At 38.7% G+C, this 21,363-nt stretch overlaps 1 protein-coding gene and 1 long non-coding RNA gene across 5 annotated transcripts in view; one reads left to right on the forward strand and one right to left on the reverse strand.

The window, feature by feature from the left end:
* Window positions 1–17,220, forward strand: part of LOC137236478 (uncharacterized) — a 52,105-nt gene extending 34,885 nt beyond the window's left edge. For all 4 annotated transcript variants that reach the window (XM_067759124.1, XM_067759121.1, XM_067759125.1 and 1 more), the window contains 4 exons: window positions 1,048–5,173; window positions 5,233–5,403; window positions 5,478–5,602; window positions 8,901–17,220. In XM_067759124.1, coding sequence (XP_067615225.1) covers window positions 1,048–5,173; window positions 5,233–5,403; window positions 5,478–5,602; window positions 8,901–9,036 — 4,558 coding nt within the window. In that variant the 3' untranslated portion in view covers window positions 9,037–17,220. The remainder of the gene's footprint in view (window positions 1–1,047; window positions 5,174–5,232; window positions 5,404–5,477; window positions 5,603–8,900) is intronic.
* On the reverse strand, window positions 16,740–18,011 carry LOC137236479 (uncharacterized). The gene is made up of 2 exons (XR_010948441.1): window positions 17,887–18,011; window positions 16,740–17,821 (listed from the first exon to the last, which is right to left on the reverse strand). It is a non-coding gene; the product is annotated as an uncharacterized lncRNA (long non-coding RNA).
* Window positions 18,012–21,363: the final 3,352 nt, after the last annotated feature.

Raw genomic sequence — 21,363 nt, forward strand, 5'->3', positions numbered from 1 at the left:
CATTTTCCAAGCGGAAATAGTAGCCGTAACCAAAGCAGAGAAACCCTGGAAGAAAATAGCCCAAGCTGCAATCGTGTTAACTTTATATTGACAGTCAAGCAGCAATTAAGGCATAGCACAGCATCTAAATGTGTGTTAGGGTATAAGCAGTCCGTGGAGAGAATCGGGACATGGAGAAGCATACATCTATATTGGGTCCCAGGGCATATGGGAATAGATGGGTATAAAAAAGTGGATGAACTAGCTAAAAAGTGCGCATCCCTTGAAGCTTGCTCCGTAGACATCCCAATTACACTGGGCGAGATTAAGCGAAGGCGAGAGGTGCACATGATCTACCAAGCAGGAAAGGCGTGGGTTCAAGTGCGGATCGGTAAAGTGTCTAAGATTATGTGTAGGTCGTACAACCTTACACTAACAAAGTTGCTCCTATCATTAAAAAGAGAGGACTGTAGACTCATGACGGGTATTCTGATTGGACATTGCCTTCTGGCGTCACATGCCTTTAAATTAGGCTTGGTCAGTGATAGCAGATGTAGGAAGTCCGGTCTGGAGGAGGAAACGATCGAGCACGTTCTGTGCTCGTGCCCTGCGCTTGGCAGGCTAAGACTCCAGCTATCAGGAGTGATACAGCTGTCAGATCTAGAAGCAACAAGTGGTTAAGTCCTAGGAAGCTTCTAGTATTTGCCAAGAGGACGGAGTTATTTTATAACATAGGTCCTGGTTTTTTCTAGGGGTTTCCAGTTTAGTCGTTAAAACAAACTTCTGGTAACACTACGGACTCAATCAGTATGTGAGGTGCTCATGGACCGGCCAGTTCAACCTAACCTAACCTAACCTCATCGTTTTACTTATTTAGAGTTCTTTGAATTTTTTTGAGTCAAACACAGCACAAATCTGGAAGTTTTTGCCAAAACTTTCGTGTTAAAGAACAAGAATAAAATTGAAGAAATTTGATAAAAATGTCCACCTGCATGTTAGTAATTATTATAATTCTAATGAATTGGGTATTGCAGACCACAAAACCACTTAACTATTTCCCATTTTCAGACTAAGTCATACACCATACGATACGGTGCATAATGCAGAGCAAATGCAAACGACTCTTCATGAAGCGCCAGATCAAACCGAGCAGGCATTAATGGCATCCAATGTCATACCTGAAGAATTGGCAGGTGTTGAACACATGGATATTGGTGTTGTGCCAGATGGTGCGACTGTGAATGTTGCAACCAGCTCTAATGCTATGTTGCATTTACAAGATACAGATGCATCTAATGCAGTAGATGGCGTTAGTGAAGAACATGACTATTCTATAGGCAATTATTGGCCACCACCGCCACCAGCACACTCCAGCACCGAGGAAATATCAAATTTTAGAACAACGCCACCTGCCACTGCTACGCAAACACATAAGACTGAAAATAAATGTAAAAATACGCTTCCCAATTCTAGCCAAAAAAGCGATATATCTACAACTGAAATTATTAATGATTTAGATACCATAGACTTCTGCTCAGTGCAGTCAAGACACTTGCGAATACGAGCAAATGCAGCGCCGCGTTCGTCTCATTATTCCGCTGTATCGACGATAACAAGCAGCGCCACAGCGCACACAGATGGTAGTGCATCTGTTGACTCATTGGATGATGAAATGATTGTAGCATCCACAACAAGCGCATCAAATGCTAGCGATGGAGTGGAGAAGCTAGCAGATGCGAAAGAAATTACCGATGGTGCATCCACAAGTCGACAAGCTCGCGCAGCAGATGAGTCCCTAGTTGAAAGCAGAGCAATTGAAAATTTAAATCCAGTTCCAGAATCGAGTGAGGCATTAGCTCATACAGATTCAACACGTACTACATTGCCCATATCATTAAATACCAGTGATGAGGTAACCTCTGCATCTGATACCGAACGTGCCAACTTTGCGAATACTGGCACTACAAATACAACAACAACAACATATGCTGTAAATAAACAACAAAATGAACCTGGAAATGTTGTAGATTCTAGTAATGCCGAAAGCGGAGGAAATAGCGCTGGTGACAGTGGTTGTGGTGATGGAGCTACTAGGGCTGCTGTAGACGACAGAAGCAGCGTGAGCAGTACAATGAGTAATCGTGGTTCTGTCGATAATATAGATGACTTGAACGATATTGATGCGTTACCTAGTTTTAGTGGAGCAACAAATAACAATCGCATTACACCACCTTGCAATAACAAAGCACATTCTTCCACTAATTTTCGCACTACACTTGGCAGCTCAGCTTTTGCCATATTCAATAGTGATACTAGCGGTGCACAAATAGATGAAGAGATCGGTGAGGATGATGATCAAGAGATTATATGGAATTTGCATAAACCACGTGAACCAAGCAATAATTCTAGTGGTGGCGTTGATGATGTTCCGCACGACAGACATAATCCACATGATTTTTTACGTTGGCGCGAACGTGAACGTCAGCGCATACACGAACGCGAACAACAGCAGTACAGGCCACGTGGGGTTTCAAATGAACCGTGCTGGTTACGAGAGTGCCGCGATGATAGTAGATATAGACATGCGAGAGCATTTTTGCAGGACGAGGAGGACAAACGACCAAGTGGTAGCCAACACACAGCAGAAGTCAGACATAGCAAAGCGAAAATGCCACGTATAAGCTGTAGTCGTGATGGAAGCGCCGTCGTTGGTGATGATATAACAGGGAATGTGAATAGTGGCATTAATGAAAACAATACCACTGATATGCGTTCGGCACGTCGTAAAATCTGGCGTATGCTTAATGTGCACGAATCAAGCGAAGTGGACGAGGTATTGCCACAGCCAACATCTTCGCAAAACTTATCTCTACCACAGCAGACATGTACAACAAGCACATCATCCGTGACACCGCCAAGCACTACTGTAACTTCAGAAAGTGATGCGGTAATAGAATCGGGCCCATATGTTATTACCTATGCTGGTAATAGATTTGGCGACAGTCATTCGACTACAGACAATAACGTGGTGTTGTTAGAGGATAGTGACTTAGATGAACAAACACATTTACATGATGCTGCTGCCGGCTACACAATGTCATCTCGTTCTAACGCAGTTGAAGAAATGAGCTCTACACTTGCAGCAGCTACAGAAGAAGTTGTGATGTCATCAGCGTCGGAAATTCCCACATATATTCATGATGACGAACAGCCAACGTTTTCTGGTGCTGCTGCCGCTGCAACTGCAGCAAGAGTAGAAACTTCAAAACGTGATAAGATTCCACCACATACCAGACCCACAGCTGCCAGGGCCCATGTACGCAATCAAACATCCATAGATGTGTCCAGCAGTGATGGCGATGGAGGTGCTGCTGCTGTGTTGACAGCACCTGATTTGCAATTGGATTGGTTGTCAGATTCAACTACTGGTGATGATGATGATGTCGTGTTTGTACATTCGACACGTGAACCTATACTATCCATTGATTTAACAACGGATGACGATACCATTGCACCGGCAGCACACAATGTGAATAGCGATGCCAGCGTTGCAATTGCCGATGCCAATGAAGGCACCAATGAATCAGTGGACGATGTTCATCAAGCGAATTACTTATGCGGTGGTGTAGTTGGTGATGGCGCAGCCGGCGGACCATTACTGCATCCGTATGCGGTAATACCACCTGGTTATCAACAATGGGAACCGCAACATACAAATATGGATACCAATGAAGCACATGTCGCACATCTACCTCCACACCAGCACGATTGCGTTAGACATGGTGCTCTGTACCAACCTCAACAAGTGCATCAGCCGCAACATCAACGGGTTTCTTCAATGTTACGCAGTCGCTATTACAAATATGTTCCACGGCCAGCGCCAAATCCCTTTTATGAACCACAACAAGCCCACCAATCTCAGCATCAACGAGCCATGATGCATGAGCTGCCAGCGCAAGGCAGTATGTGTCCGGAAATGCGTCGCTTGCGACGTTCACCACAAATGAATATGACTGCAGCGTCGGGCGCTGGTACAGCCATGGGTCGTTCAGCGGTACCGGTATTACGTAATGGTGCAAGTTCTACAGCAGCATCTGGTACAGACTCAACCATAATTTCAATACCCACAATCGAGGAGGTTTCACTGCAAGATATATTTGGTAGTCGTGTGCCCGCTGCTCATGCATCCTTACGTCAGCATCCTAATAGTCGTAATGAGGGTAATAGTTTTCTCTTCCCAACTCGTCATGGTAGTGCTTCACGCTATGCTAGAGGTCTATCAGCTGGCAGTATAAATGATGGCGTTGACATTGCCGCTGATAGCTCAAACGTCGCAGCAGCTGGCAGTAGTAGTGGTGGCTATACAAGTGTGCCAATTAGTGATAATAATAATAGCAGTAGTAATAGTAGTCCACCGATACCACAAATCGCGCCATTTTACCTCCACTGTCGTCGTGGTGAAGATGAAATGCCGCCACTACAACGAAGTACTACACTTCATATGCAACAACCACAACCTCCACAAGACGTACCACACATTCCATCATGTTCGCTCAATCGTTCAAATCGTTCCACATTAGCTGACGCAGCAGCAGCAGCTGCAGCTGCACAAGCATTTGCACAAGCCTCCACCGTTAATATAGATCGTATGCGTGGCGTATCGCCCTCTTATGTGTCCGGCGCTGTACCTCCACCAGCCGGAGCAATGGCTCCTGAAGCCGTCTCAATCGTGCCTGCCGGAACTGGGCATGCAACTGATGGTAGTAATAGTAGTGGTGGTGGTAGTGGTGCAGCTATGGGCGATGAACGTGTTACTGGTATGCTGTCCTATCCGACATTTTCTGCAAATGGACGTTCGCGCCATCCACCTCCACATCCATTCACTACATATATGGGTGGTCGTCATGCGCACGTTGGCAGTAATAGTGGTGGACCGACAAGCAGCACCGGTCATATGCATCATAATGGTGGTGCACATCACGGTGGTACAGCCCCACCATATCCTGTGCATCAGAATCTTTGGTATCGCCAACAACATATACAGGAAATACATCGTCGCCATATGACTCCAACGCCTATAGATCTTTCATCGAATCCCCTAAATTTGACAAACAGTTTTCGGTGGCGTTCGCAGTTGCCAAATGCGTTTTCGTGTGTGCATGCCAGTAATGGTCCAGTGCCAAGTTTGGACCCGGTTAGTGTCAGCGATATTGCAATTGTATCAACTTGTTTAAATTATTTGCTTTCTTTTAGGCTTACTATCCATATGAATCACAGCAACGTCGTCGTTCGGCCGTTCATCATCACATGTTCCATCATTACTCACCGGTTCATCTTGAAATTGGTTTGTCAACACCACTTTCCCACATTGGACCACACATTTTAATCGGTTCGGCGTTGAGACCAAATCGTGGTGCTACTTTAGTAAGTTGATAATACTGCAATACGCGAAAAGAATTCGCTTTACTAATATTAACAAATTTGAACTAAAATTTTAGGAAATTATTGAACGCAATACATTGCCACATAAGTACAAGCGGGTTCGGCGGCCCAGTGAATCGGATGAAGATGCCGAAAAGTGTGCAATTTGTTTGTCACTATTCGAGATTGATAATGATGTGCGGTAAGGGCAAAATAAATACATATTACATTTTCAAATATTCAAATATTTTCATATGAACTTCCAATTATAAGAGCTTCATAAACCTTACTTACTTACTTACTTAATTGGCGCTTAACCGTTTAAACGGTTATGGCCGTCCAACAAGGCGCGCCAGTCGCTTCTTCTCTCTGCCAACCGGCGCCAATTGGTCACACCAAGGGAGTTTAAATCGTTTTCCACCTGGTCCTTCCAACGGAGTGGGAGCCGCCCTCTACCTCTGCTTCCATAGGCGGGTTCCGATTGAAACACTTTCTTGGCCGGTGCGTCATCCTTCATTCGCATAACATGGCCTAGCCAGCGCAGCCGCTGCGTTTTAATTTACTGGACTATGTTGATGTCTGCGTAGAGCTCGTACAGCTCATCGTTAAATCTTCTTCGGTACTCGCCATCGCCAACGCGTAGAGGTCCATAAATCTTTCGAAGAACTTTTCTCTTGAACACTTCCAGAGACGCTTCATCTGCTGTTGTCATGGTCCATGCTTCTGCCCCATATAGCAGGACGGGTACGATAAGTGACTTGTAGAGTATGATTTTCGTTTGCCGAGAGAGGACTTTACTTTTCAATTGCCTACCTAGTCCAAAGTAGCATTTATTGGCAAGAGTGATTCTTCGCTGTATTTCAGAGCTGATGTTGTAGCTAGTGTTGATGCTGGTTCCCAAATAAACGAAGTCGTTTACTATTTCGAAATTATGGCTGCCAACAGGTTGCCAAAGCGCATATGCGCAGATTCTTTGCTCGATGACAGCAGGTACTTCGTATTTACCGCTTCTTTTTCCAGTTTGGAGTAAGCAGAACTAACGGCGTGGGTGTTTAGGCCGATGATATCAATGTCATCAGCATTCGCCAGTAATTGCAAGCTTTTATAGATTATTGTTCCAGATCGGTAAAGTTCTGCAGCTAGTATAATTTTCTCCAGCATCAAATTAAAGAAATCGCACGATAGGGGGGACCCTGTCTGAAACCTCGTTTAGTTTCGAACGGCTCGGAGAGGTCCTTCCCAATTCTGACTGAGCTGATGGTGTTGCTCAACGTCGTTTTGCACAGCCGTATCAGTTTTGCGGGGAAAACAAATTCAGACACAGCGGCATATAGGCAGCTCCTTTTCGTGCTGTCGAAGCGGCTTTAAAATCGACGAAGAGGTGATGTGTGTCGATTCTTTTTTCGCGGTTTTTTCCCAGATTTGGCGCATTGTGAAAATCTGGTCGATGGTAGATTTGTCAGGTCTGAATCCGCACTGATAAGATCCAATCAGTTGATTCACGGTGGGCCTCAATCTTTCGCACAATACACTTGACAGGATCTTATATGCGATGTTAAGAAGTCCGATTCCGCGATAGTTGGTGCAGTTTGCAGTATCCCCCTTCTTGTGGACTGGGCAAAGAACACTTAGATTCCAATCGTCGGGCATGCACTCGTCCGCCCATATTTTGCGAAGAAGCTGATGCATGCGCCTTACCAACTTCTCGCCGCCGTATTTGAATAGCTCCGCAGGCAATCCATCAGCTCCCGCGGTCTTGTTGTTTTTCAATTTGGTTATTGCTATTCTGACTTCGTCATAATCAGGTGGGGGGACATTTTTTCGATCATCGTCGATTGCGGGATCGGGTTCGTCATCTCTGTGCGGCAAATCGTTGTCTCCATTTAGGAGAGCAGATAAGTGTTCACTCCATAATTTAAGTACTCTCTGGACATCAGTTACAAGGTCGCCGTTTTCGTTCTTACATAAACCAATTTTTATGAATTAGGGTTAGTGTAGAACAGCACTCTTTAAGCGGGATGTAAACCGAGTGCATTATTTGATTTTGTTTTTATTGCATGGCTAGCTTTTTTCGGGGCTCTGTTTGCATGACAAAAATAAACGCAAAAACTTCGTGAAACAAAAAATCAAAAATTTCTTGGACCTCGATCTATGTATATGAACGAATTACCAAATTTTATTGACATTATTGTTCCCGAAACAATTCCGAAATAGTCCCTAAACTATTCCTAAGCAGTCTGAAAATGATAATAAACAACATATCAATATGTTCGATATAGTCCTGAAATAATCTGAAGATAGTTTCAAAAAGATCGGAAAACCTACAAAAACCGTTCCTAAACAATCTGTTCCAAAAATAGTCCAAACATTTTTTAATTATCTCAATAGCCATCCCGAAATAATCCTTAAATAGTCCCGAAATGATTTCTAAAACGAACGCGAAGTGGGTTTGAATTAATTTCCACAAAGAATTCCGAAATAGTCCCAGATTATCCTGAAATCGATAGTCTTAAAACAGTTAAGAAATTGTTCCAAAATTATTACACAACAAAACTTGAAAACCATCCCGAAGTGATTCGAATATATTCACGTAATTATTCCAAAATAGCGAAATTATCACTAAATCAATCTCACAGAAAGCATTGAAAAATGCGCTGAAATGATCCGTAGATAGTTCCGTAATCCCTGCACTCGCTATGGACCAACCGAGTGCTCCAAAATTAACCACAATTTATACAAAAAATACGGTCCAATTAACATTGCGATGTCCTAGGACTAGACCATACACTCCACCTCCGCATTACATCAAAGTAATCCATGGAGTACCACAGTCCAATAAACATCGTGTAGTGATTACAATCGTTAAAAACGAGCAATGATCGGCTTACAATATCTTCGTGTAGAAACATGAGTTGGTCCATTTCTGCATTACAGTGGATTATAATGGTAAGTACTCCAGTGGACCATATGATCCAACGATTTTTGCAGGGAATGATCCTGAAATGAAATATACGACTCATAGACTAAATATGTTGGTCAAGGACAATGCTTATATATATACTTATATAACGATTAAAAATAATTAAAAAAAGTCACTTTTAATACGGCGGCCGCCGTTGTGTGGTGGTAGTGTGCTCCGCCTACAACACTGAAGGCCCTGGGTTTAAGTCTCAGGCAAAGAAACATGTATGTGCGTGCGCTCTGACCATAATGCGCCTAGGAATTTAGCGCTGGAAATGTCGTCGCATGCCAGGGAAATATGTTCTGCAGTCTCCACTTACAGGTCACAAAATCAGCACAATAAACTCGGTCGTATGCAAATCAGACCTGTAAAAGGCAAGTATAGGTATAAGTACCACATTGGCTTAGCAAATATTCAAAGCTTAAGCAAAAATTTCACACCCAATACACCCAGACTTATCGAAAGTAATTTCATACTCTCGCTTTAAACTAAACCTTTCTTCATTTATTTACTTAATTTTCTTTTTTTTCTTTTTCAGTCGCTTGCCTTGTATGCACCTCTTTCATACCGATTGTGTCGATCAATGGTTGGTCACGAATAAACATTGTCCCATTTGTCGTGTTGACATCGAGACACATTTAACCAAAGATGCAACAGCAACTAGTGCTTTATGACATTCGTCCACGACGGGTCTACTCATGTAAAAGTAAGAGAAATGAACGTAGCAGAAGAGGGAATATAAAAACTAAAAATCTGCAACGTTCAAAGTCAAGTGAATCAAATAAAATAAAACATTTAACACTAAGTGAAAGCATAATTTGAATATCAATTATCGTTAAACTAAAAGTTGATTGTTATGATTAGCAGAAAAAGAACATAGTTTTATGTTATATATGCAAAAAGCCAAGCAGCGCAATAATATAACAACAAAAAATGTTTACCTATAATGTTTTATATATTGTATGCATCTATGTTTGTATGCATGAATTATAACTTGAATTATTTCAGATATTGTATAAACTAAGTATTGTTTGAATATTATTAAGCTATTTCCTTACCTTTGTAAATATTTATTTGATTATTGTAAATATGTAATTATTATATTTAGCTGTAAGTGTGCTCTCGTTTTTGTTCTTTTTTTTTCTTCTTTTCCGTTGATATGCTTTTCTTTTTGGTAGCGATCACCTTTATTGCGAGTTAAGCTTTCCCCCAAAATTATTCATAGGTTTTGCTCGCCTTTTCGCAGATGGTGGCAAAAAAAATTTTCGTTTTCGGAAAAAAATATCGCTTTACCGGCAATGCTATTTCATGCGAACCGCTGGGAACCCCAGGCGGACAAGGAAAGGGTGGGTGTAACGTCAATAACATGAATTTTTATGCTGGCTGGCAACAGCACAAAAAATGCTGCTGGTAACCATAGCAACGGGTAGTTGTGTGCGTAAATTGTCGCTTGCTCGGCCACCACACAAGCAGAAAGCGTCGAGCGCCATTTGTATTGAAAATTCGTAGCGTGCGAACGTAAACATATAACAAAAAAAAATTACCAAAAGATGAATAACGAATTACCGTCGGCATTTTTTGGCTGTATGTATCGTTTACAACATGCACAAATTTATATACAAACACTTTACCTATATTGCCTTGTAATGTACTCTTTGATGAGCATGGAGTTTCCGCATCGTTTAAAAATTTCAGTTCATTAAAGTAATACAAATTTGACTCGAGCGAATCGGCGGAGCCAGCTCCGCTTCTAGTGGATTCAGCCAGTCTTTGCTTTTCGCGGCGAAAATTAGTGCGCAAAACGTTGATTTTTTACGTCTCTTTTGTTGCATTGGGGTATATCTTTGTTTTTACAATTCGAGCAGAATATCATATTGTAACGAATTTAGGGAAACTCCGATTATTTTACACATTCTACTAACGTTCGTAACGATAAATTGTTGAATAAATAACTCCAATATTCAATAATGCAAAATGGTCTTTATTAGACTACTTTGAAAATACTTCACAATAACACTTATACTTCGCAACCAATAGAGTGCTTAAATCAAACTGATTAAGGACTACTCAGCTTCTGCTCCTTTTATACTCTCTGCCTAAATGTCTAAACGTTTCTTCTTCTAGAATCCTCTACATGGTCACCAGCCATACGCGTGTATTTGTAGTGTGTAACCATATGCGTGTGTATATGTTAGCGAAGTAGTAGCTGATGATGGCATACTTTTGTGAGCATCTCTCTGCTGATTGCATGTATGTGTGTACACTATGATTCATTTGTTTAAGTACATACAATTGTGGCAGCTTGCTTTATTGTTGTTGTGGCTTTATTTACTTAGCATCAGATTAGTGGTGTGAGTATCACTTAATGTTACTAATATTCGTCACAATATTGTTTATTTTTTTCATCACAGTTGGAATATGATTCACACTACATTCCACAATGCTAGTAAGCATTCGTAGGTTTCAATAAACCGCAACGTAAAATCTTTTTCTTCCGCGAACTTGCTCATTTCACGTTCTCACAAAACTAACACACTAATGCTTGTCAATCAAGTTGGCCACGATCAAATAGACCAGCTGTCAAGCGAAAAAATTAAAAAATTTTGATTTTCATCAACGCGAAGCCGAGAAGTACGTGTGAGCACGACTACCGCCGCTCACGCCGATTGCTATGGTAACCATCCGTTGCTATGGTTACCAGCAGCATTTTTTGTCCGTTGCCAGCCAGTATTAAATTGCTCTCACTTACCTGAAAAGCCATTTAATCATTGCGGACAAAGCACGGTTCCAAAATGCCTCTGAGGCCCCTCTTTGAAAGCAGATTGGCTAAGATCCACCTCAGGGTTCTTTCCAATGCCTTTTTGAGTCCTGCCTCTGCGAAAAAGCGATTTTAACTGCTTGTCGAACAAAAAAGTGAAAGCGAACTTGGCGATAAGGGTGGATATGTGTTAGTTTAGTTGACATTTTTTTTTTCAAACCGAATTTGTTTTACACCATTTTCTTTGATAATTACAAATATTGGCCTTTCACCGGAAGGTCATTTTACGGCGGCCCACAGTTACCAAACTTAAATTTGTAATTCACAATTACGCAAATACGTAACGTTACACAACACGAAAACAACCTAAATGCTTACTACCCAAAGCACGCCACTTATTCTCTGATCTCTAACAACAGTTTAGCACATCAATAGTAACAAATTCGATTACGAACAATATACAGGCTTTATAATTCTTGTAAACTCGTAACTTTTCTCGGATTGCTATTCAGAATTCCGCAAACTTTTTTATGGCACTTCACACATTTTTACTCATCTTTCAATTACATTCAATTCATTTCTTCAAAGCTAAAATCGAAAAATTTTGAAAATTAAGAAACTCAACTCGAAATTTTTCAATGAATTCGAAATTCGAAATATGGCTGATACTTAATATTGTAAAAAATAAATCGCCTATTGTGAGTGTGAGTATATCGACTGCTGAGTGAAATTGCACCATGCGAGAACAAAAACGTATTAACTTTGTGCTCAGATATGAAACAAATTCTGAGATTAGGCGTTTTTGAATAAAAATTCTGGGCTCGTATTACGTTTTTCGATCCGTGATCTAAATTTAATTTTTAAATCACAATAGCTTTGAAATGGTGGATCGCTTAATGACATATATGACTAAGAGACAAATAGTACTCGTTAGATCCATAAATTATTATAATTTTTAGAAATAGTTTGACCTTTGCATAGCTATCGTTTGAGTCAAAAGTAAACGGGCCCTGGGCTCGTATTACTTTTTACGATCAGTGGCTGAAAATAATTTTCACTCCAACAACTATGCAACTGTCAAAATATTTCCAGTATTAAGCCATTTGCCGCTGGTTTACATATGTCACTAATCCGATCTTTTTCTTCAGAGCTATTGTGATTTAAAAAACAAATTTCGATCACGGATCGTAAAACCAGCTAATAAGTGATGTTTCTTTCAAGTACGGTCTGGTGATCAGGCAAATAATAAATAGTTCGAATGATTCACTAAATCGACATAGAACTGAAAGTTAGGAAGCTCCTGAAAACCTTGGGGTCAGCTGTATGGGAAATTATTAATTTATTTGATTTTTTCCAAATTTGCTACAAATGTAGACTACCGTTTACATGAAAGAAAAAATATTCTGCGTGAAAGCGTTTTGAACTGGCAGCTTAGATAGGGTGATCTTACAACTAGCCTGCAATTTATACAGATATACGCTGCCGAGTTTTTCTTCTTTTTCTAGCTTACGAAAGACGTTTTTCAGAATTTTTTAAAATTTTTTCATCCAACTCAAAAAAAGTTATGAATTTAAAAAAAAAAACACCGTTTTTGTTTTCAAAATGCTATAACTTTTTCAAAAATTGACCGTTTGGGATCTTTTTTTTTTTAATTTGTTTTTAAATGTACTTTTCGGAAAAAATACAAAAAAAATGTTTAAAGTTTTTTTTGTAACTTCAGTTTTTCGAGATTTTTCGAATTTCGCCATTTTTTTTTCTCATAAAAAACTTCAATCAATTCTGCAATCATCCCTACTAATCCCGGAGTGGGCCGATCATTTTTTTTCTTTTTTTATTTAACTGAAAAAAAACTTTAGCATTTTTTTTGTATTTTTTCCGAAAAGTACATTTAAAAACAAATTAAAAAAAAAAAAGATCCCAAACGGTCAATTTTTGAAAAAGTTGTAGCATTTTGAAAACAAAAGCGGTGTCCAACTCAAAATAAGTTATGAATTTAAAAAAAAAACGGTTTTTTTTCAAAATGCTATAACTTTTTTAAAAATTGACCGTTTGGGATCTTTTTTTTTTTAATTTATTTTTAAATGTACTTTTCGAAAAAAAAAAAACAAAAAAAATTTTAAAGTTTTTGTTCTTCATTAAAATAAAAAAAAAAAAATTATCGGCCGCTCCGGGATTAGTGGGGATGATTGCAGAATTGATTGAAGTTATTTATGAGAAAAAAAATGGCGAAATTCCAAAAATCTCGAAAAACTGAAGAGTTACAAAAAAAAAACTTTCAAAAATTTTTTCAGCCCGATTCTGCATTTCGACTTGGATTGGAATTTTTTGGATTTGTCAATTTTGGTATTCTGTGTTCCAATCTCTTTCGATCCAACTTCGAATCGTTCGATTTTGTGTATTCTGCATTTCGATCTTAGTTCCGTTTTTCGAAGTTGAAAATTTCTTGGCGGAAAAATATTTTCTTTTTATTTTTTTATTAATTTATAACAGAATTTTAACAAAAATGTAAGTAAAACTTGTTAAGAAACGTAACAAGCTTGATGATGATTGTTTTTTATATGTTTCCAGATCAAAAACAACATGTCTATGTCGAAGTCCTTGGACGTATTTGCCCCGCAAAAGTATCTTACACATACTTGAAAGCATCCTTGTTAAGTCGAAGTTTTTTTTGAACCTAAATAAGAAAATAAGTCTTTAAACTTTACCACTTTTAAGTTCAATTTCTTACAATTCGTCACTCATCTCAAATGGATTACACAAATCTTGCAATATTTGCCTTTCCATTCTCGCCTGGCAATTTTCGTATGCGTTGTTTTCCAACTCCATGAATAATGCCGCGGCTATTGATTCCATTATAATAGACAGCTATAATTTTTGTCTGTTCGTTGGGTCTAGTTATATGCCAAAGCAAGCTGCCGGCATAGAGGAAGGTGAAGCGAAAACGTAAACAATTCTTGCGTAAAGAATAAATAAACCTTTATAAAGTACTTTAGGCCAGTGCAATGAAATTAGCATCCTTAAAATTCAGAAAATATCAAATAAATTCGTTCAGGAATCCGTTTTAACAAACCTCGGTGGCCACAGCAGGGAATTGCTCAAAAGAACGACAAAAACACACTTACAATTATGAAAGCACTTCACTCAAAAAAATATAACACTGCGGCAATATATTCTATTGCTTTTTTTTGTACAAAATGGCTTGGATAATAAAATATAAACGTTTTTCAGTGTTTTTTACAAATTTTCTTTAATTTATTTTGTTCCAAAGTTCACACATTCCGTACCAACAGCTGATTTCGAAAAATCATTTGCTCTTCCTCTTCTCTTTACGATTCCGTCGTAATGCAGAATAACAAACTTCGATTAAAGCGGAGCGTAGAACGGGAACGTAATCGAAATGCAGAATAGGGGTGTTTGTATTTTTTCCGAAAAGTACATTTAAAAACAAATTAAAAAAAAAAAAGATCCCAAGCGGTCAATTTTTGAAAAAGTTATAGCATTTTGAAAACAAAAACGGTGTTTTTTTAAAATTCATAACTTTTTTTGAGTTGGATGAAAAAATTCTGAAAAACGTCTTTCGTAAGCTAGAAAAAGAAGAAAACTTTCAGCCAATTCTAAAGGTGTCGGGTTCAAAATTGGTCGAAATGGGATGGAATATCCCATATGTATATTTACCAGGTGAGACTTTGTCCTTCGCAAAAACACTCAAAGTGGTAAAGCAAAAGCTTTCCCAAGACAGTCGAACAACTGAACGGGTCTGCTACTACCGTAACGTAGTGTACAGTCGAACTAGGTTGAAAACTGAAGCTACGAGGTTATTCATAATAAACTCTTCAATCATGGCCGGAAAACAACAGCATATAACCCTTGCATATTTCAACTTAAAATCGGTTTAACGATTTTGAAAATTTTATCCAGGGTCCCTGTAAAATTTAAATTATGTAGATGCGCCGAGTATTATACTGTACCGAATCCTGGGAAATTCTGCTTATTTGCAACCTTTTGCTTTGCAACGTTCGAATCGCTTAACTGTTGAATAAATAACTTCAATATTCAATAATGTAAAATGGTCTTTATTAGACTACTTTGAGTGTACTTCACAATAACACTTATGCTTCACAACTAATAGCGTGCTTAAATCCAACTGATTCCTGGCTACTCAGCTTTCGCTGCTTTTATACTCTGTTACCTCGTCCACCCATTTCTCCCAAGGTCTAGTAACTTCGCGAACTTCATGCTTGGTTACCAGCCATATATGTACATATTTGTAGTTTATAGTCTCTCGCATAGCCGTATGCGTGTGTATATGTGAGTACTACTTCGGCTGATGGTGAGTATCTCTCTGCTGCCTTGTATGTACATGTGTAAATGATGATTGATTTGTTTACGTACATACAAGTAGCTCCTTAGTATCGGATTGTGTGATAGTGATGTGAATATTCGTCACAATACTATTTTTACCCATGAGTTACGCATTGCCATCCACTTGGACTCCTTATGATGTCGAAGGCCGTTCAATTTTTAAATAGCCCAAAATATTTTCTAACGAAATTAGGGAGGCTCGAAATTCATTACAGACCTATGGTCCCATGGACAATATTACTCAGTATGTCCCATAGATTCAGAAACTGGATGTGCCTTTTCAACAATAAATTTGACCCACCCTAATATATATGTATTATGGAGATGTACAACTCGAATCTAAAATCATAAGCTTTGGACTAAGATATCTTGATGCGTTTGTAAATATAAACAGAACTCAATGAACAGTGATCCAAATACTGATAAAAATTTAACATGCAAATGCAACAACAATGTGATCCATATGTATCAATTTGGAACGCGAGGATAGCCAAAACAAATGTTAAATTCTTCTTGCCTGTCAGATGGCGCTGGTGATCTGTTATTTGTCGCTCTCTATTCATCTGTCAGCGCAGGATGTTGCATAAAAATTCGGTGATGTCGGGTCTATACAAATGCAATTTCCTTGTATTTTTGGTACCACGGAGCCAAGTGTCTCCTTTCAAAAATAACATTTAGAATAGAAATTTATCTTATCTTGGCTGCTGGTTCAAAAACGCACTAATTTAGTCTATAACGTAATCTCGACTTACAGAATATTGCAAAAAAAAATATTTAAAAAAAAATGCTGTTTTCTACAGAACGCTCTAATTCTCAAGTTGAGTCACTGTTTAGAAAGAACGCTTGAGATTTGAGAAATTTGCTAGATCTCAATTTGAGAACTCTAATGTAACCCAATCGTAAATCATTTTTGCAAGCCATAGCGGCCACCGTGGTGTGATGGTAGCCACACCGTATGCCCTGGGTTCAACTCCCGGGCAAAGCAACATCAAAATTTTAGAAATAAGATTTTTCAATTAGAAGAAAATTTTTCTAAGCGGGGTCGCCCCTCGGCAGTGTCTGGCAAGCGCTCCGATTGTATTTCTGCCATGAAAAGCTCTCAGTGAAAACTCATCTGCCTTGCAGATGCCGTTCGGAGTCGGCATAAAACATGTAGGTCCCGTCCGGCCAATTTGTAGGGAAAAATCAAGAGGAGCACGACGCAAATTGGAAGAGAAGCTCGGCCTTAGATCTCTTCGGAGGTTATCGCGCCTTACATTTATTTATTTATTTTTTTTTATAGATGATTTCCCTAAGGTATCTCAAATTATTGGGATTTCCCATGTCATGTTAAGTGATCAGTATTTACCCTTATGTGGATTCTTCGAAAAGCTTTAGTTTTTGTAAGTCGGCATTATAAAGTGCTCCTACCAAAATTCTCCTAAATCGAAAATAGTCAAATCCCATTACCGTCTTATTTGAGTTGAAACGAGTTATATTTCTAGTTCATTAATTTATATTTGTCAATTACTTATCTGCGTAGAATTGGTCAACGTAATTATTAAAACATTTTTAAGTTGATTTGTATATATGCATGTTAATAATTAATTTTATGGTAATCCAGCATTAGCTCTAAAATTAGGTATGTTTACGTATTTGAAAAATTTTGTATCTAAAACATAAAAATAATTTATGAATTAAGAATGCCATACACAAAATAAAAAAAAACCAAAATCTTCCACTCATAAAATACAGTAAACACATTTAGTTTCAATATGCCCTCGAAAATAGCGCAACCATGTTACCAGTCGAAAATCTTGCAGCGCAATGCGGCACTAGTTTTGTAAACAAAACCAAAACCTCACTAGTCAACCAAGCCGAATCGGTTGCAGGACGCCAGGATATGCTATGTCAATAAAGGCAAGTTCCAGTAACAAAATTAACATCCTTCCAGCAGTGCTCTAACACCGGCAAAGCACAACTACAGGGGAGGAATAATGGAAGGAGCTCCATTAAGGGGAGGGGACTATCTGAGATGGTCGTCAAGCCCCTCATGGAAAATAAAACTCCATTTCCCCACCTTAATATGTTAGGAGATTTCCTGTGATCATGGATAGCAAATACTTGCCAATAAATAAATGCAGGATCGGGCGTTTCGGGATATACTACCTGAACTTCTGACGTCGGGTGGATCACCCACGCAGTGAAAACGGATCTGGTATTGTGAAGAGTTTGTTTGGACCAATTTTAAATCTTATGGTTTGCTGGGTTGAGCTTATTGGTCGTCTAAATAAGCAAAATTTGTTTTTGTTTGATTTGCTTCAACGCGTTTCAACGCTTCATGCGTCATCCTCGGGAAACTATTTATTGAAATATTTTAATAGTTTAAAATTTGTTTAACAACAAACATGAAATTATTACTTACATTGATTAATTTACATAAACAGTATCACATTTTTTTACACCGTGTACAGAATACATATATATAGGTACCTTAATGTTGACATTTACTTGTTTTTTTCTTTTCGCACAACCGCCGTAATGCCTAACTTATGTTGTTTATATCTTCTTTGAAGTTCATTACATTGTTTATCTTTTGCTGTATTCTTAAGCTCTCTAAAATTAGTCTTGTCTTTTCTCTTTTTTCTATATCTAATATTTGTGCATTGTCAAAGTCCGCTATGTGGTTACTCTTAGTCAAGTGTTGCGCGAGAGCTGTGGTCATTTTCTTGTTTTTTGCATCCGCTCTGTGTTTGTTTAGCCGTATACCCAGTTGTCGCTTTGTTGTGCCCACATCTGGTATTATTTACCAAAAGATACAAGGTCCTAAATTGGACTAGAAGCTAAGAAGGATAATCCCGCCCGGGACATATAGTTCAAAATATACAGGAGTTGTTTAAATAGCAACTTGCCATAGATGCTGAATATGAAGACGAGAGTGAAGGAGGTGATTACTGCAATGTATCTATATATGCATACATGGTGTATATCGGGCCTGTCCTTGTCCTGTTATTAGGCCATACAAAAAAAACTTATGCTAAGCCACATGACTCAATACCTTTGCGCAACTTGAGCGCCGATCATACGGTCATAGTAGTGTAGCGTTATCTAATATTGCACGCACAGACCAGCTGATCCCATATCTGCGATTAGATGGAAACCTTAGAGCATCCATAGAAGTGAAAGATTCGCCAAAGAGGCGCTGCACTAGTGGTTCCAAACTAAAGGAAGGGGTAGGGTATGCTATGCTAATCCGTAAATAAATAGATCCTACAAGCTGCTAGTTGCGCTATATTGACAGCCAGGCAGTTATTAAGGCAATAAGCTCGCATATCCTGACATTTAAAAATGTGTTAAAGTGAAATCAATCCTTAAAAAGAATAGGGAATGGAATAGATGGAAATGAAAAAGCGGATGGGCTAGCTAAAAGGGTACATATCTTGAAGCTTGTACCGTAGACATTCTTGGGGGAGAGAAAAAGCAGGACAGAGTTGCACATGATCGACCAAACAGGAAAGTCGGGGAATCAATCGCGGAGCTGCAAAAAGCGTCGAAGATATTGTGCACGACCTTAAACCAGTCGAAAGGCTCCGAAAAACTATTCGGCATTCACCTAGATGTCGTGTTAGCGTAGCGACAGATATTAGGGCTGATCACATTCAACACGGCGTATACAGACCACAACCACAATAAAGCAAGGCTTGACGACAACCGTAGCCAAGCATTGGCTTCTTGATTACTTTGAAATCGGCAGTCACCAATATAAAGTTCAGCAAACAGTAGCGAAAAATTTAGAAAAAAAATATTAATTATATTTTAAAAACGCCCAAAAGACTGATTTTAGCTTTTATTATCTGTTATTTACTTCTATTTTAGTTTTTATTGACAAAATAAAAAGGACGCCACTCACTGTCGCTTCCCAAAAATAGAATTAGGTTTAATCTGGCTACAACGGCTTTCGTGATTAATTGTCGGGCTGCTCCGTCGCGCCGAAAATAGCGACGCTCATAAGAACATGTGTAAAAATAATATGACAGATGTGGCGCCTACACCGCCATCGTGAATGTAGTCAGCCCTATTCAGTTAAGCAAGCTGTCAATCAGTTTTAGCTTATACTTCAAGCCATTGTTTACTATATAGTTTGGCAGCTTAAGTAGAGGTTATGTTGCGAATAGAGTGGAAGGCAGTGGACTAGCCAGTCGAATGTCATATAATGAAGAAATGGTGTTCGGAGTTTTTTCAAAGTTAAATAAAAAAATGATAAAAGCTTTTATATAAATAAAACTATTGTTTTAATAACAACAAAAACGCCTTATATATTCTATATACATAAATTCGTAAGGATTATCTCACTTTAAAATTTGAGTTAAATAATCTAAAGTTTTTTTTGAAACTGAGTCGAGAACTGTGCGTGTGAATGTGCGAATTTTCACCGATCAGCTGTTAGTTGCGCTACTTGGTAAAATTTACAATGCTTCAAGCAGTAAACATCTCATGAATGAATTCCATGCTGAAACATTCACACCGCCTTATACTAACAAAGTTACTCTAACACTACTGCTTTTAAATTAAGCCTCGTCAGTGTTACTATTTGTAGGAGGTGCTGGCTGCTGGAGGAAGTGATCAAGCACGTTCTTCGCTCTTGATCTGCGATTGCGAGGCTAAGGCTCCAGTTATTGGGAGTGGCCCAGCTATCAGACCTAAAAGCAGAAAATAGATAAGGTCCAAGAAAGTTTGTAGTTTTTGCCAAGAGAACGGATTTATTCAATAAAATAGGCCCTGGTCTTTGATAAAGTTTAAGAAAAAATCTGGTAATACTATGGGCACAATTAATCTATGTGAAGACCGGCCAGTTAAATCTAAGTTAATGCACTTTTCTAGGTAAAAAAATATGCAATTTTTAATTACTTCTTTACTTTTATTTATCTTAACATGAGTTTTCTATCACCTCTGCTGTGAAATTTGGTCGCCAAACAAGTGCGAAGACGGTTAGATTACGGATCTCACGGGCGTACTTACCTGCATACTCGAGCTAATAGTTTTTCCAATACACCAAGTTTTTGCCAACTAATTCTAATAATAACCTACTTCCTACGGCGTTTCTGTTATGAAGTCAATTTGAAGGCCGAAATGTGCGAAAATTCAATGGTCGTGGTACCATTAAAAATATTTCATTAACTTACATTTTCATCCAACTCGATACGTTGCTAGTCCGATACTCGTTCTTTTAAAATACCGTTATACAACTATCAAGTAAAAGCAAAGAGGATAAATTATGGTAAGAGACGTCACTCGTTACTCGCAGCCATTTGCTCGATGTTTTCTAAGAGGTAGTCGCTGGTTTTTTGTTGGGCGAGATGTGCATAAAATGTCTTCTTTACATTTTCGTGGGGTATTTGCGTTTATTTTTTCGACTGTATTTAATCAATTAATTAATTCTCTTTCCAAAGTCACAGTTGCACAAGGTGCCGCATGGATAAAAGGGAGACAATTCAAAAATTTAGAAAACATTCGGCATCAATTTTTTGATTTCCAGCGAGTTACTCGCCACTCGTAGCAGACTGGTGGCTCTTATTATATTTATCCTCTTTGGCAAAACTATCGCTGTCGAGTGTAAAAACCATCGTTATATGTACATACAAAGATATATGAAGAGTTCGATATCAAAACGCCATAAATGCACTTCGAATTTTTTCCGTTTTTTTCTTTTTTCTTGATGTAAGATGTGAATATAATCGGTATAACCTTTTTTAAATTCCCATTAAAAATTGGTTTTGTACAAAGATAGTGTAGTTTATTTTTATTATTTCAATTTTCTAGGAACTGTTCGAGTGTAATTATAGCGTTTTGGTATGGAGCTCCGAAGCACCTTAGTCATACCCAGAATCCGAAACACCTCAAA

The sequence above is a fragment of the Eurosta solidaginis genome, chromosome 1 (genome assembly GCF_040869045.1).
Source record: "Eurosta solidaginis isolate ZX-2024a chromosome 1, ASM4086904v1, whole genome shotgun sequence".
NCBI classification, from domain to species: Eukaryota; Metazoa; Arthropoda; class Insecta; order Diptera; family Tephritidae; genus Eurosta; species Eurosta solidaginis.